Below are 13,870 nucleotides of genomic sequence, written 5' to 3' on the forward strand. Positions count from 1 at the left end.
ACCAGTCGCCTCTTCCCCCTTTCGGGCCTCGGTTTGTGTGACCCGGGGACAATAATTTCTCAGGCTCCAGCTTGGACGGGGCGTGGCCGCGCCTCGCAGGGAGCTGAGCCGGCGCTGGGAAGTGTTATAAAAACACACGTACGGAGCTGCAGAAGGAGGTGCCTCGCCCCAAGGTCATGCGGAAAGAGAAGCCTGGAGGCTTCCAGGGACCGGTTTCCTAACTGCCCGCGGCCAGGTCCCGGCCTCTAATGTCCTGCAGGATTCGAAGGGTCAAGCAAAGTTTCAGCCACCAAAGCCAAGTTCTGGCTCCCCCGAAGCTCAAGGGCCGCGCAGCCCCCACCGGCTCTCGCCCCCCCACCCCGCCCCGCTAGCTTTCTCCATTCTCGCGACCCCGGGCACCGGCTCAACGCCCCGCCCCCCTCGAGGCCCCGCCTCCCGCGGCCGCAGGAAACGAAACGGGGGGTGGGGGGGCCGTGTGCTGCCGCAGCCAATGGGGAGGCGGCGTGGCGAGAGCGGAGGCGGTTGTGATGCGCCAGGCCGACGGGCGGCGGCCAATAAGCGGCGAGCGCGAGGGCGGGCTGTGACGCGGACGGCGTTCCTCGTGCGGCGGCGGTATAGGAGCGAGCGCCACGACCAGCAGGACCAGCCGAGCGCCGCCGCCGCCCGCCGCTTGCCGCCTCTACGCCGCCGCCGCCCCGCGCCCGCCCGCCGCGCCCCCAACCGCCGCCGCCCCCGGCCTGCCCGTCAGCGAGTGGGCGAGCGGCCTCCGCGCCCGGCCTCCGTGAGGGGGGCGTCCAGCTGGACCCTGAGCCTCGCCCTCTCGCGTTGCGGCCGACCGCGCCTCCTCGGCCGCCTGCCCGGCATGAAGACCAAGTTCTGCAACGGGGGCGAGGCGGAGCCCTCGCCGCTCGGACTGCTGCTGAGCTGCGGCAGCGGCAGCGGCAGCGCGGCCCCGGCGCCCGGCGTGGGGCAGCAGCGCGACGCCGCCAGTGACCTCGAGCCCAAGCAGCTGGGCGGGCGGCAGCCGCAGCTCGCGCTGCCCCCGCCGCCGCCGCCGCCGCCGCTGCCGCTGCCCCCACCGCCGCCGGCCGACGATCAGCCCGAGCCCAGGACGCGGCGCAGGGCCTATCTGTGGTGCAAGGAGTTCCTGTCCGGCGCCTGGCGGGGCCTTCGCGAGGACCAGTTCCACATCAGTGTCATCAGGTCGGTGTCGGCGGCGCGCCGGGGCGGGCGGGAGGGAGGGTGGGCTGCGCGGACGCGGTTGGGTGACGCTGGCCGGGGGCGGAGCCTGAGGTCGGGGGCGGGGCCGGGGGCTCTGCGGCCCGCGAAGCCACCTTTCAGGAGCCTTTGTGAAATCCAGGCCAGATCCCGTGAAACGGGCCCCCGAAGACCTTCCAGAAGGCAGGCTGTTGAAAACATACCGCTTTCGTGGGAAAACACGTCTCTTCTAAGGAGAACAGTACTGTTCAATCATAAAGTACATTTTGTCCAGAAGCTTAAACTGTGTCTAGCAAGTCACTTTGGGTTTAGGGCCTTGAATGAAGGAGGGATGTTTTGACTGGCTTAAAAAAAATCACTTGGTGACTTATTTTTAGTTCCTCAATTCCATGATTAGGTTTTTCCCACTGAAAGAGACATTTGTTAGCGGTGAAGGGGTGACATTTGTTAGTTCCCCACTAACCGCTCAGACATGTAGGTGTGTGACCAGCCAAAGTTAGGGTGTTTGGCTCCAAAAATAACTAAGAGCAAGGGAGAAAGAATTTCCCCCCCTTTTCTAAGCTTAAAAAAACTAATCATAAGTTTAAATTACAAAAAAAGTAAGTGTGTACGTTTTCAGACTTAACAGCAAAACATAAACTTGGCTTTTGTCCCTCTTGCTCCCATGAGATGATCACTTAACATTTAGTGGGCATCCTTCTATTGAGACCTTTAAAAATGTGTTTTCTTTTTCTGCTAATTTTCTTGTAACTGGTTGACCAGGTTGAGTGCAGTATCTAGAAACTGGCTGGCTGCCGCCGATAAGCCCCAAATCCAATTTTAGTCATTTGATTCCTTTTCTGTGCCCGGTGCTTCGCCAGAGCCGCAAATGCAGCAAAATTAACTGAGCTTCACTTTCTTTTTGTGTCTGTGGCCTCTCTTACAGATATGCCTAGGAGCAGTGAGAATCATAAAGGTAGAAAGAGAAAAGAAAACCAAAGAATTGCTTAATGAAACCTTTTTTTGTTTTTTCCTGAAATGAAACTGTCTCCCAAACTATCACATTTAGTTAGGGCTGAAAATTCTCAGTGAGAAGATCATCCTAGGCCATGTGATCTTCAGAAGGTCATCCAGCTGTAAAATGGAAAACGTAGAGGGGCAGTGCCTGAGGTCAGTGGCTCTGTGCTGACATCAGCGTGAGCTGCCAGGTCTCTTGAACCCACCTCCTACTCCAGTGCTCTTGCCTGTTGCCTATGAAAACGTTTTGGACACCCTGGATCCAGCTGTAAGATGTTTTTGAGGTGCTTTTCTGGGGAGTGTCACTCATTAGATAAACCTTTGTGTTTTGCTCAAACCTGACATTCTGAAAGCATTGAGGATGTCGATGAAAAAACTAATCGGTAGTCAATCTAAGAAAGAAATGGAAAATTTTATTCAAGTCAGACTGAGGGTTATAACCCAGAGACAGCCTCTCACAGAGCTCTGAACACTGTTCGGAAGAGGTCAAGGGGGAGGCCCAAATATATGTGGTTGTTGCAAAGGGGGTGCGTGCGGTCAAGCACACACCTCAGCCGAAGGTTGCTGCTAGTCATGAGGAATGACTTCTCAGTTAATGCTCTTAGTGCCTTTCTAAGTGTGGGAAGGTGCAAGAATGAAATATTTCTCCAGAAGATATAGTATCTCTCTGAGGGTCAGTTCTGTCATTTTTCTGAGGGCACCAAGTACTTCATCCTGATCTTTGCCCTGAATTCCTTTCAGGGTGTATTGTAAGTCAGCGACTACAGTGGCTAATGATTTGATTCTCATTGAACTGGATAGTGGGCAGGATTTTTTATTCTGCAGTCCCTTCCCTTTCGGTTGTAATTTCAACCAATGTTCGGGAGGCATTTCGTGACCAATCTGTCCCACTGCGTTAAGAATGCTCATTCCCAGGTCAGGTGAAGATTTCGTTAATAGGCCACTTAATGTGCTGTTAGTGGACTAGGCCCTGTTAACAGTAGCGAAAAGCCTCTGGACCACCTATCTTAGTAGTCTGTTATGCTCCAGGAGAAGTTTCCTTTTTTTTTCTTTAAATTTTTTTTTTTATTATTTATTTTTGGCTGCATTGGGTCTTTGTTGCTGTGCACAAGCTTTCTCTAGTTGCGGCGAGCAGGGGCTACTCTTTGTTGCGGTGCGCGGGCTTCTCATTGCGGTGGCTTCTCTTATTGCGGAGCATGGGCTCTAGGCACGCAGGCTTCAGTAGTTGTGGCACGCGGGCTCAGTAGTTGTGGCTCGCGGGCTCTAGAGCGCAGGCTCAGTAGTTGTGGCGCACAGGCTTAGTTGCTCCGCGGCATGTGGGATCTTCCTGGGCCAGGGCTCGAACCCACGTCCCCTGCATTGGCGGGTGGCTTCTTAACCACTGCGCCACCAGGGAAGCCCCGAAGGTTCCTTCTTGTTGCTTCTTCCCATATCTAGAGCTATACTATTATAATCGTTGGTCTTACAGAACTATAAGTTTGGTCAATCATTTCAAGTTGGCTAATCATCATTAATTTTATTGGAGGCTTAGTCACACACTTGGTAATGCAAGAAACAGTAATCTTGTAAAATAGGCAGATTACTGGTAATATAGCTAGTGACATTAATAAGATCATAAGTAAGTATTTAAACTAAGAACTTCCATTAGGTTTGGCCCAGTATCGCCCCAGGTCGTCTGACCAGTCTGTTCTGGGCCAGTTGCTGTCTTTAAGGGAAATAATATACTGGCGTTGTATGTGAAGTTCACCAAAGATGTCTTCAAGTGCAAGGTGAGTGAGTGGCAGGTCATTGTGACCCCTAACAGGATTGGGAAAGGAGTTACATGGTTGGCTTCAGAAGAAGAAAAATTGATCTTTATGGTTGAGCAGGTATTTCTGTCACTGGGGAGGTCTGGTTAACGCGTAATGCAGATGCGCGATGCACACCAGAGGGGAGGGAGGAGGCCAAATGGGCAGAGAAAAATTTTATGTTTAAATTTTTCTTGTCTTGCCTTAAAATATGAATTTTTATTTCATCAAGGATGTTTTGTTTCTTTTCTCCAGGAATCAGTGGTCTTGGAAGACACAGCTTTCCTTTTGGTTTGGTGGACCTTTTAAAATAATGTTGTATGGTATGATACACTGCCTCTCAGTCCTGTTTTCTGGAATAGAATGTAGTTATGGAATGAGTTTAATAAGGAGAAAAGAGGTGATTTAGGATATGGGAAAGTGGGTGATGCCTAGCTTTAAAAAAAAGGCAAAAGAGGTAGTTCAAGTGGGGAAAGGTATACACTTGGTTGAAATTCAGTGGCCCTCCGTAGACAGTTCATGCACAGGTTCTGGCTGTTACGTGCTCTGATCCATCTCTGCAGCCCCGGCTTTTTGCTGAGTGCTGGTCTCTGGGGTGTGTGAGACCTCACCGCCTCAGTGCAGTCCATCCAGTCTGTCCCACACTTAACCCTTTTGCTCCTCCCCACCCTGGAATATGCTTCTCCTGCTTTTTTTCTTTGAGTTATTAACAGCAGCTGGCTGGTGCCTCAGGATTGTTTCTCACCCTTTGCATTTGCTCAGAAAGCCCTCCTCAGCACTCAGTGGCAACTCAACCCTAGTGAACTGCTTTTGTGCCCACACCTCCTGTCTGCTCCAGGCCCGCTGTCCTTGCTTAGACCCTGTAACAGGAGGCACCTGTGGATATCCTTGTGCTTTGGGTGACCCCCCCCCCTCCATTCTGTATCCCATTGCCAGGGATTTCTCAAATATCCTGACTCCTTTGTTTAAAAGTTTACTGTGGCGTCCTGTAGCTGGAGAATAAAATCCAAACTTGTTCGCATGGTTTATACTTGGGCCCCAGCCTTAATTTTTCAGGGTGGTTCTTTTTTTGTTGCTGTTTTAAAATCATTCGTTTCCCCTAACTAGCAGCAACTAACAGTGAGCTAGTTACACTTGTCCTTGCACTTCTTGAATGAGCTTTGTGTTTTCAGTCTCCAGACCTTTCTTTGTTCCTACACTCTGCTTGGCAGCCTGGTGTCTGCCTTTTTTTTTTTAAATAAATAAATAAATTTATTTATTTATTTATTTATTTATTTATTTATTTATTTATTTAATTTTTGGCTGTGTTGGGTCCTTGTTGCTGCACATGGGCTTTCTTTTAGTTGCGGTGAGCGGGGGCTACTCTTCGTTGCGGTGTGTGGGCTTATTGCGGTGGCTTCTCTTGTTGCAGAGCACGGGCTCTTGGCGCGCGGGCTTCAGTAGCTGTGGCACACAGGCTTAGTTGCTCCGCGGCATGTGGGATCTTCCTGGACCAGGGCTCCAACCTGTGTCCCCTGCACCGGCAGGCGGATTCTTAACCACTGCGCCACCAGGGAAACTCCCTGGTGTCTGCTTTTAAAATACCTCCTTCAAGGCCTAACTTAGAGAGCCAGACAGAATTAGTTTCTTCCTCGTTTAGGTTTCTTCCATAGCACTTAATGCATACACACCTTTATGTCACAGCACTTACCACATTGTGTGTGTTTATTTGTTCAAGTCTGTTAGATTGAATTCCTAGAGGGCATGTCGTGTTCATCTTTGTATCTCCAGTAGTAGAAGAGTGCCTGAGTTTAGCCCCTGGATTTTAGCTTAAATTGGCTTCTTTGCTGTCCTCCTAATGTGATGACAGGGCTCTTTGTAATCAGACTACTGGTTGCCTGAGTCCCTCCACCTATGAGTGGTATAGGGAAAGATAAAAATCACCGTAACATGAAAATTGTCATTAAGGTACTGACCACTTGGAAATTTTGTCCATGCCCGGACATCGCAGCTGAACACTAGCTTCTGTCTCCGCCCGTCAAATCAGCGTTTGTTATTATCACTCTCATTGCTGGCGGATAAAACAGTCACAGTGAGTTGTGAAATGAAATTGTAAATCTTGCAAAAGATGCAAGATATCATGAAGTTTGATGAAAGAAATGTTTGTGGACTATTAAAGTTATACACACATCTCCCCACAGACCCACTACCAGTTGAGAAATGATAGGATAGATGGTACCATGGGCCCTTCAAAATCAGATCATTTAAATATCAAAAGACAGAGAGGGCCTTGAAAAGACTGGCAAAGTCCTCAGCTGTATTTGCAAAAGTATACAGTAAAAGTCGAAGGAGTGAATTGTGCTTTATGGTGCTATCTTAAAGGGTTTTGGAAAAATTATGCCAAAACTCCCTACTTGATTTCCTTTATATGTACATAGTTACTTTGATAATCTAAATTATGTTACATGTAAAGACATAAATCTGTTTCATTTTTCAAGATAAAGTTTCATTTACACTTTGTTTTTACTACACACTGTGAAAATATGGTCCCTTAAGGGGCCTTACTTCTTTTTTAAAAAAAATGAATAAACTTAACTTTTTTTAGAGCAGTTTTAGATTCACAGCCAAATTGGGCAGAAAGTACAGAGTTCCCATTATACCCCCCTCCCCCCACAGCCTCTCTCACTGTTGACATCATTCTTCTCCTGCAGTGGTACATTTGTTAAGTCCACGAACCTACACTGACACATCATCACCCAAAGTCCACTCTTGGCGGTGTACCTTGTACAGGTTTGGACAAATGTATAATGATGTGTACTGTATCCACCACTGTAGGATCCTGCAGAATAGCCTCATGGCCCAAAAAGTCCTCTGTCCTCTGCCGATTTATCCCTCCCTCCCCTCAAACCCTGATCTTTTTAGTGTCTCCATAGTTTTGCCTTTTCTAGAATGTCATATGGTTGGAATCATACAGTATAACCTTTTCAGATTGTCTTCTTTCATTTAATAATATGCATTTAAGTTTGCTTCGTGTCTTTTCATGGCTTGATAGCATATTTTGTTTTAGTGCTGAATCATATTCCATTGTATGGGCGTACCACGGTTTATCCATTTGCCTGCTGAAGGATATCTTTTTTTTTTTTAAGTCTTTGAATTTGTTACAATATTGCTTCTGTTTTATGTTTTGGTTTTTTGGCCCCGAGGCATGTGGGATCTTAGCTCCCCGACAAGGGATCAAACACGTACCCCCTGCATTGGAAGGTGAAGTCTTAACCACTGGACCGCCAGAGAAGTCCCTGAAGGATATCTTGATTGCATCCAAGTTTTGACAGTTACGAATACAGCTGTTGTGAACATCTGTGTGCAGGTTTTTCTCTGGACATGTTTTCAGTTCATTTGGGTAAATACCAACAAGCCCAGGTGCTGGATTATATGGTAAGAATATGTTTAGTTTGGTAAGAAACTGCCAAACCATCTTCCAAAGTGGCTGCACCATTTTGCATCGCCACCAGCAATGAGTGAGAGTTCCTGTTGCTCCACACCCTCACCAGCATTTGGTGTTGTCAGTGGTCTGGATTTTGGTCATTCTAGTAGGTGTGTAGTGGTATCTTGTTTTAATTTGTGATTCTCTAATGGCAAATGATGTTAAGCATCTTTTCCTATGCTTACTTGCCATCTATCTTCCTTGCTCAGGTGATTGCTTGGATCTTCCGCCCATTTTTAATCAGGTTGTTTTCTTATTGTTGAATTTCAAGAGTTCTTTGAATATTTTGGATAGTAGTCCTTTATCAGATGTCTGTTGCAAATATTTCCTTCCAATTTGTGGCTTGCTTTGCGTTCTCTTGATAGTGTCTTTTGCAGAGGAGAATTTTTTTTTTTTTTTTTAATTATTTTTATTTATTTATTTATGGCTGTTTTGGGTCTTTGTTTCTGTGCGAGGGCCCTCTCCATTTGCGGCAAGTGGGGGCCACTCCTCATCGCGGTGCGTGGGCCTCCCACCATCGCGGCCCCTCTCGTTGCGGAGCACAGGCTCCAGACGCGCAGGCTCAGCAATTGTGGCTCACGGGCCCAGTCGCTCCGCGGCATGCGGGATCCTCCCAGACCAGGGCTCGAACCCGTGTGCCCTGCATTAGCAGGCAGACTCCCAACCACTGCGCCACCAGGGAAGCCCGAGAATTTTTTAATGTTAATGAAGTCCAGCTTATCAGTTATTTCTTTCATGGATCATGTCTCTGGAGTTGTATCTAAAACATCATCACCATACCCAAGGTCAACTAGATTTTCTTTAATGTTATGTTCTAGTTTTATAGTTTTGCATCTTACATTTAGGTCAATGATCCATTTTGAGTTAATTTTTGTGAAGGTATAAGGTCTGTGTCTAGATTTAATTTTTTTGTCTGGGGCTGTCCAGTCCTTCCAGCACCATTTGTTGAAAAGACTATCCTTTCTCCACAGTTATTGTTTTTGCTCTTTGTCAAGATCAGTTGACTGTATTGATGTGGGTCTGTTTCTGGCCTCTGCATTCTGTTCCATTGATTTATTTGTCTTTTTTTTTTTCTTTTGGCCAGTATCACGCTATCTTGATTCCTGTAGCTTTATAGTAAGCCTTGAAATCTGTACGATCAGTCCTCAGACTTTGTTGTTCTTCAGTATTGAGTTGGCTATTCTAGGTCTTTTGCTTCTCCATGTAACTTTAGAATCAGTTTGTTGATATGCGCAAAATAACTTGCTGGGATTTTTATTGGGATTGCATTGAATCTATAAATCCAGTAGGGAAGAACTGACATCTTGACAATATTGAGTCTTCCTATTCAGAAACATGGAATATCTCTCCATTTATTTAGTTCTTTGATATCTTTCGTTAGAATTTTGTAGTTTTCCTCATATAGATCTTGTACATATTTTGTTAGATTTATACCTCAATATTTAATTTGGAGGGGTGCTAATGTAAATGGTAACACGTCTTTAATTTCATTGTCTACTTGTTCATTGCTGGTATACAGGAAAGCAACTGATTTTTGAATATTAACCTTGTATCGCATAACCTTGCTATAATTGCTTATTAACTCCAGGAGTTTTTTTCTTCAGTCTAGTCTCTTGGCTTGCTCATCTCTGACCCTTATGCCCACGGTCTCCTTCCCGGTTTTCCTCTCTGGCGGAGCCTGGCAGTCAGCCTAGACTCCCTCCATGATCTCACCATCCTCTGTCCGCTGGCAGGGAATCTTGTACTGCCCTAGGACAACCCTCATCTTTAGCTTTGCATTAGCCCATCTTGCATCCACAACCAGACTGCCATCTCCCTGTAAATCAACATTCACTCATCTCATTGTGCCTAGTACTTTTTTTGTTGAATATCACAGAAGTCCAGGGCCTGGTGATGAAACAATAAAAACATAAGGCCCAGGAGGTCCATGTGGGCTAGAAGGGATGTGGGGCACTTTGTGGAGAAAGTGGGAGCATCCCTGAACTCTGAAACGTGGAAGGACCTTTCAGGTGGGAAGAGGAGGCAGAGGTGTGCTGTGTCCCAAGGATGCTAAGGTTGGTGGCTTGAAGTGGGTATTTTAGAAATACTTTCTGGGGGACATTTGGTAATGTCCGGACACATTTTTGATTGTCACGATTTCGTGGTGGTGGTGGTGGTGTTACTGGCATCTAGTGGGTAGAGGGCAGGGATACTGCTCAACATCCCACAGTGCACAGGACAGCACTTCCCTCTCCGTGCCCTGAACGTGGACGGTGCTGAGGTTGAGCAGCCTGGAGCAGAGGACTGAAGCCTGAGCTTTTCTCTGTCCCACACACACTTTTTTTTTTTTTTTTTAATAAATGTATTTATTTTATTTATTTATTTTTGGCTGTGTTGGGTCTTTGTTTCTGTGCACAGGCTTTCTCTAGTTGAGGCGAGCGGGGGCTACTCTTCGTTGCGGTTCGTGGGCTTCTCATTGCGGTGGCTTCTCTTGTTGCAGAGCACGGGCTCTAGGCGCGTGGGCTTCAGCAGTTGCAGCTTGCGGGCTTTAGTAGTTGTGGCATGCAGGCTCAGTAGTTGTGGCTCACGGGCTCTAGAGCACAGGCTCAGTAGTTGTGGCACATGGGCTCAGTTGCTCTGCGGCATGTGGGATCTTCCCAGACCAGGGCTCAAACCCATGTGCCCTGCATTGGCAGGCGGATTCTTAACCACTGCGCCACCGGGGAAGCTCTGTCCCACACACTCTTAAAGATTAACCTTTGCTTTGCAGTTGGTAATGATAATAAGCAACTGACATTATCTTCTGTAATCTTCACAGACCCCTACTAGATACTGTTACACCATTTTACAGAGTAATTTGCCCAAGACCATGCAGCTGTCTGCAGAGCCAGCAACCCACCTGGGACAAAGCCTGTTCTCATAACTGTGCCTGCAGACTTGGTGTTGAGAGAGCTGGGAGTTAAGACACCTGTTCCTGATTACTGTGTATTGATGCTGTCATTTTACTCAAGTGCTTTTTTCCCCCTGAGCTGTGGTCGTTTCAAGTTGAATTTTAGATGGTTAGAAGAAATTTTGCAAAAATCTCCTTTTTTCTTGTTTGTGCTCTAAATTCAGTAGCTCTTTTGATATGACGCTTCTATTTTCCGTGCAGGCCCTGAACCTTAAGGAGACTGAGTCCTGTGTGTGCTGGGCTTTGCGCCATGTTACTTGCGGACAGTTTGCAGAGGTTTCAGTGACTTTTTTGGTTTTCAGCAAAGTACAGTTGGTTCGGTGCAGACCAGAAACTTCCCATCTCAGTTTAGCAGGTGAAAACCTTTGTGCTAAAGGCTTCTCTGGAGCAGGCAGTGTCTCAGGTTTCTCGTTGTCTGAGCTGACTCACCTAGATGGACTCCTTTTCCAAATGGTTAAAAATACCTACATGTTTTTGATGGATGAATGGATGAGCAGAGTGTGGCATATACCTGCAATCAGATGTTATTCAGCTGTGATAAAAAGGAGAGTCTGACACGTTACAACATGGCTGAACCTGGAGGACGTTCTGCTAAGTGAAATAAGCCAGTCACAAAAAGACAAATATTGTATGATGTCACTGCTGTGAGGTCCTTAGAGAAGGCAAATTCATAGGGACACAGTAGCCTGGTGGGTGCCCGGGGCTGGAGGATGGGGAATGGAGAGTTAGTGTTTAAAGGGCACGGAGTGTCAGCTTTATGAGATGAACAGTTCTGGAGGTAGAAGATGGTGATGGTTGCACAAGAATGTGAATGTACTTAATGCCACTGAACTGTACACTTACAGATGTTTAAGATGGCAAATTGTATGTTATGTGTGTTTCACCTCAACTTAAATATGGGGAAAAAAAGTAATTTAGAGGTTTGACGTGAGGAATGGCATATTTCAAGACCATGGGCACTTCACTAACTTGTTGTATCACTACAGCATGCATTTTCCCCATGTAGAATGCTGTAGAATAAAACAGAAATAACCTCGTTAAGACTTGGTAAGTCTGCAAATAAAGGATACAAACCATTTGTAAAGCTACTTGTATTAAATACATGTTGCTAAAATAAAAAGTGTGTTATACAGTAAACTACTATCTAGTGAAGTGATTTTACTCCAAAACTTAAAAAATTGTTTCTGTGGGGCAGAGAGAGTCCACACAATAGTGCAGAGGCTCTCTCCCCTGCATTCACTTTATCACGTGTAGTTAAAATTACCAACTACTTCCTGTCACACACTGAGTACTTGAAGCACAGGGTGTGACATTCCCAAGTGCCCAGGACCTGCTCCGTGTAGACCAGCTTCCTGCTGCCGTGTTAAAGTGACACACCACACAGCATGAATGGACCACATCTACTGGACTGTTCGGCCTTATCATTGACTCGGATTTGACCTCCTTTCTACACATGGAGTATATTTTCAATCTATGAGAACTTTTCAGAGCAAGCAAACTTGAATGATAGTTTTTATAGCCAACACCTGCCAGTAGCATTCAGTGTTTTTCGCAAGGTGGGTGAACAGTCTGGGAGGATTTGTGAAGCGGCCAGGAACCAAGATGGCATCTTGCGCTGCGGCTTCGTGGTTGGAGAGGGAGTGATGAGGGAAGCGCCGTGTCGTGGTCCCACCCTGAGGACTGAGCCGTAGCAGGTGGGGAGCTGGAAGGATAGTGTTTACAGTTGCTGTGGCCCAGCCACCTTCCTTTGCTTCCCTGCGTTACGGTTGAGTACTCTCTGTATCTGAGTGGGGAGCCCTCTTGCCACCTCTGGCCTCCTGGGTAAAGTACAGCCGTGCCATAAATGGTGAGCTGATGGACCTTTAAGTCAGGAGTGTTTCCTCGTTTGCCTCATGGCGGGGAAATGTTCATTTTTTTCTTCCTCCTTGAAAATCTCCACTGCCATTAAGTCTGGAAATAAACTGTACTTTATCCCAAATGTGAGGGTAACCTGTTTGAAGTGTAGTGACCTGTTAGCAAGTTAAGAGGATCTTGATTGATTTTGTGCCTTACCAGGGTTTTGGGGTTTGTCCTGTGTTTAGGTAACATGTAAATTTCCCCGAGATGCTTCATTGTCTAACACAGTCGACTTTTGTTGGAAAGGATTATGCTTCAGGTTCTGGAACAGTGGGGCTAACGTAGAAAAAGATGAGTTGAGGGAGGACAGAATCAACTTGCCTAAACCTAGAACTGCCTCTAAAGTTGAAGGTTGGAAAAGTCACCAAGAAACAAATTGATCATTATTATTATAGATTGATATCACTGAAAAACATTTTGTCTTTTTAAAGGGCTCAGTCAGGCAGTTCAGGGCTGAAAATGAGGCCCGGGCCTAAAAATCCTGAAACGTACACAGGGTATTATCTGTTATGTGACTAGAGGAAAGAAATTAGCAGGAAAGTTTCAATTAACTGGAGCCCCAGTTACTAAACATTTTCCTTAATTTTTTTTTTATTTTTTTTATTTAATTTAATTAATTTATTTATTTATGGCTGTGTTGGGTCTTCGTTTCTGTGTGAGGGCTTCCTCCAGTTGCGGCAAGTGGGGGCCACTCTTCATCGCGGTGCACGGGCCCCCCACCATCGCGGCCTCTCCCGTTGCGGAGCACAGGCTCCAGACACGCAGGCTCAGCAATTGTGGCTCACGGGCCCAGTCGCTCCGTGGCATGTGGGATCCTCCCAGACCAGGGCCCGAACCCGTGTCCCCTGCACCGGCAGGCAGACTCCCAACCACTGCGCCACCAGGGAAGCCCTCCTTAATTTTTTTTTTTAAGAGAAAGTGTGAAAATAAGAAAAAGCAGGGCTTCCCTGGTGGCGCAGTGGTTAAGAATCTGCCTGCCAATGCAGGGGACACTGGTTCGAGCTCTGGTCTGGGAAGATCCCACATGCCGCGGAGTGACTGGGCCCGTGAGCCACAACTACTGAGCCTGCGCGTCTGGAGCCTGTGCTCCGCAACAAGAGAGGTCGCGATAGTGAGAGGCCGCGACGGTGAGAGGCCCGCGCACCGCGGTGAAGAGTGGCCCCCGCTCTCCGCAACTGGAGAAAGCCCCCGCACAGAAACAAAGACCCAACACAGCCAAAAATAAATATAAATAAATAAATTAATTAAAAATAAATAAATAAATAAAAAGCAATATTACTTTAAGCATTAAGAACATTCCCTGGCCCGCCTTGGAAGCCGTTCACATCTGAGTTCCTCTGTGTGTGTCTTAACCTCCCTAGCGCTCTGTAGTGATATTTCATGTTCAGAATAAGGGCCCCAGGCCAGGGAGGGGCTTGAAACGTGAACGGGTACATCACATTTGCCACCCCGTATTTAAGGCAGGAACGGAGGGAGGTACAAAGAGTTTTTAGATTTTCCACAAGAGTGTTTTGTTAGCCTCTCATTATCTTGTGGTTAGGATGGTACTTCATACCAACCTGATGATTAACCAGGAAGTCA

General features: G+C 46.9%; 1 protein-coding gene across 4 annotated transcripts in view; it reads left to right on the top strand.

Annotated features, from left to right (window-relative positions):
- The first annotated feature begins 559 nt into the window (after nucleotides 1-559).
- CHKA (choline kinase alpha) overlaps nucleotides 560-13,870 on the top strand; it is a 61,887-nt gene continuing 48,576 nt past the window's right edge. For 2 of the 4 annotated variants that reach the window (XM_057553791.1, XM_057553792.1), the window contains exon 1: nucleotides 565-1,203. In XM_057553791.1, the coding sequence (XP_057409774.1) occupies nucleotides 863-1,203 (341 nt within the window). In that variant the 5' untranslated portion in view covers nucleotides 565-862. Of the gene's footprint in view, nucleotides 1,204-13,870 lie in introns of all 4 variants that reach the window. The other 2 variants (XM_057553793.1, XM_057553794.1) reach the window with 2 other exon arrangements.

This window comes from Balaenoptera acutorostrata, chromosome 9 (genome assembly GCF_949987535.1).
Source record: "Balaenoptera acutorostrata chromosome 9, mBalAcu1.1, whole genome shotgun sequence".
Taxonomy (NCBI): Eukaryota; Metazoa; Chordata; class Mammalia; order Artiodactyla; family Balaenopteridae; genus Balaenoptera; species Balaenoptera acutorostrata.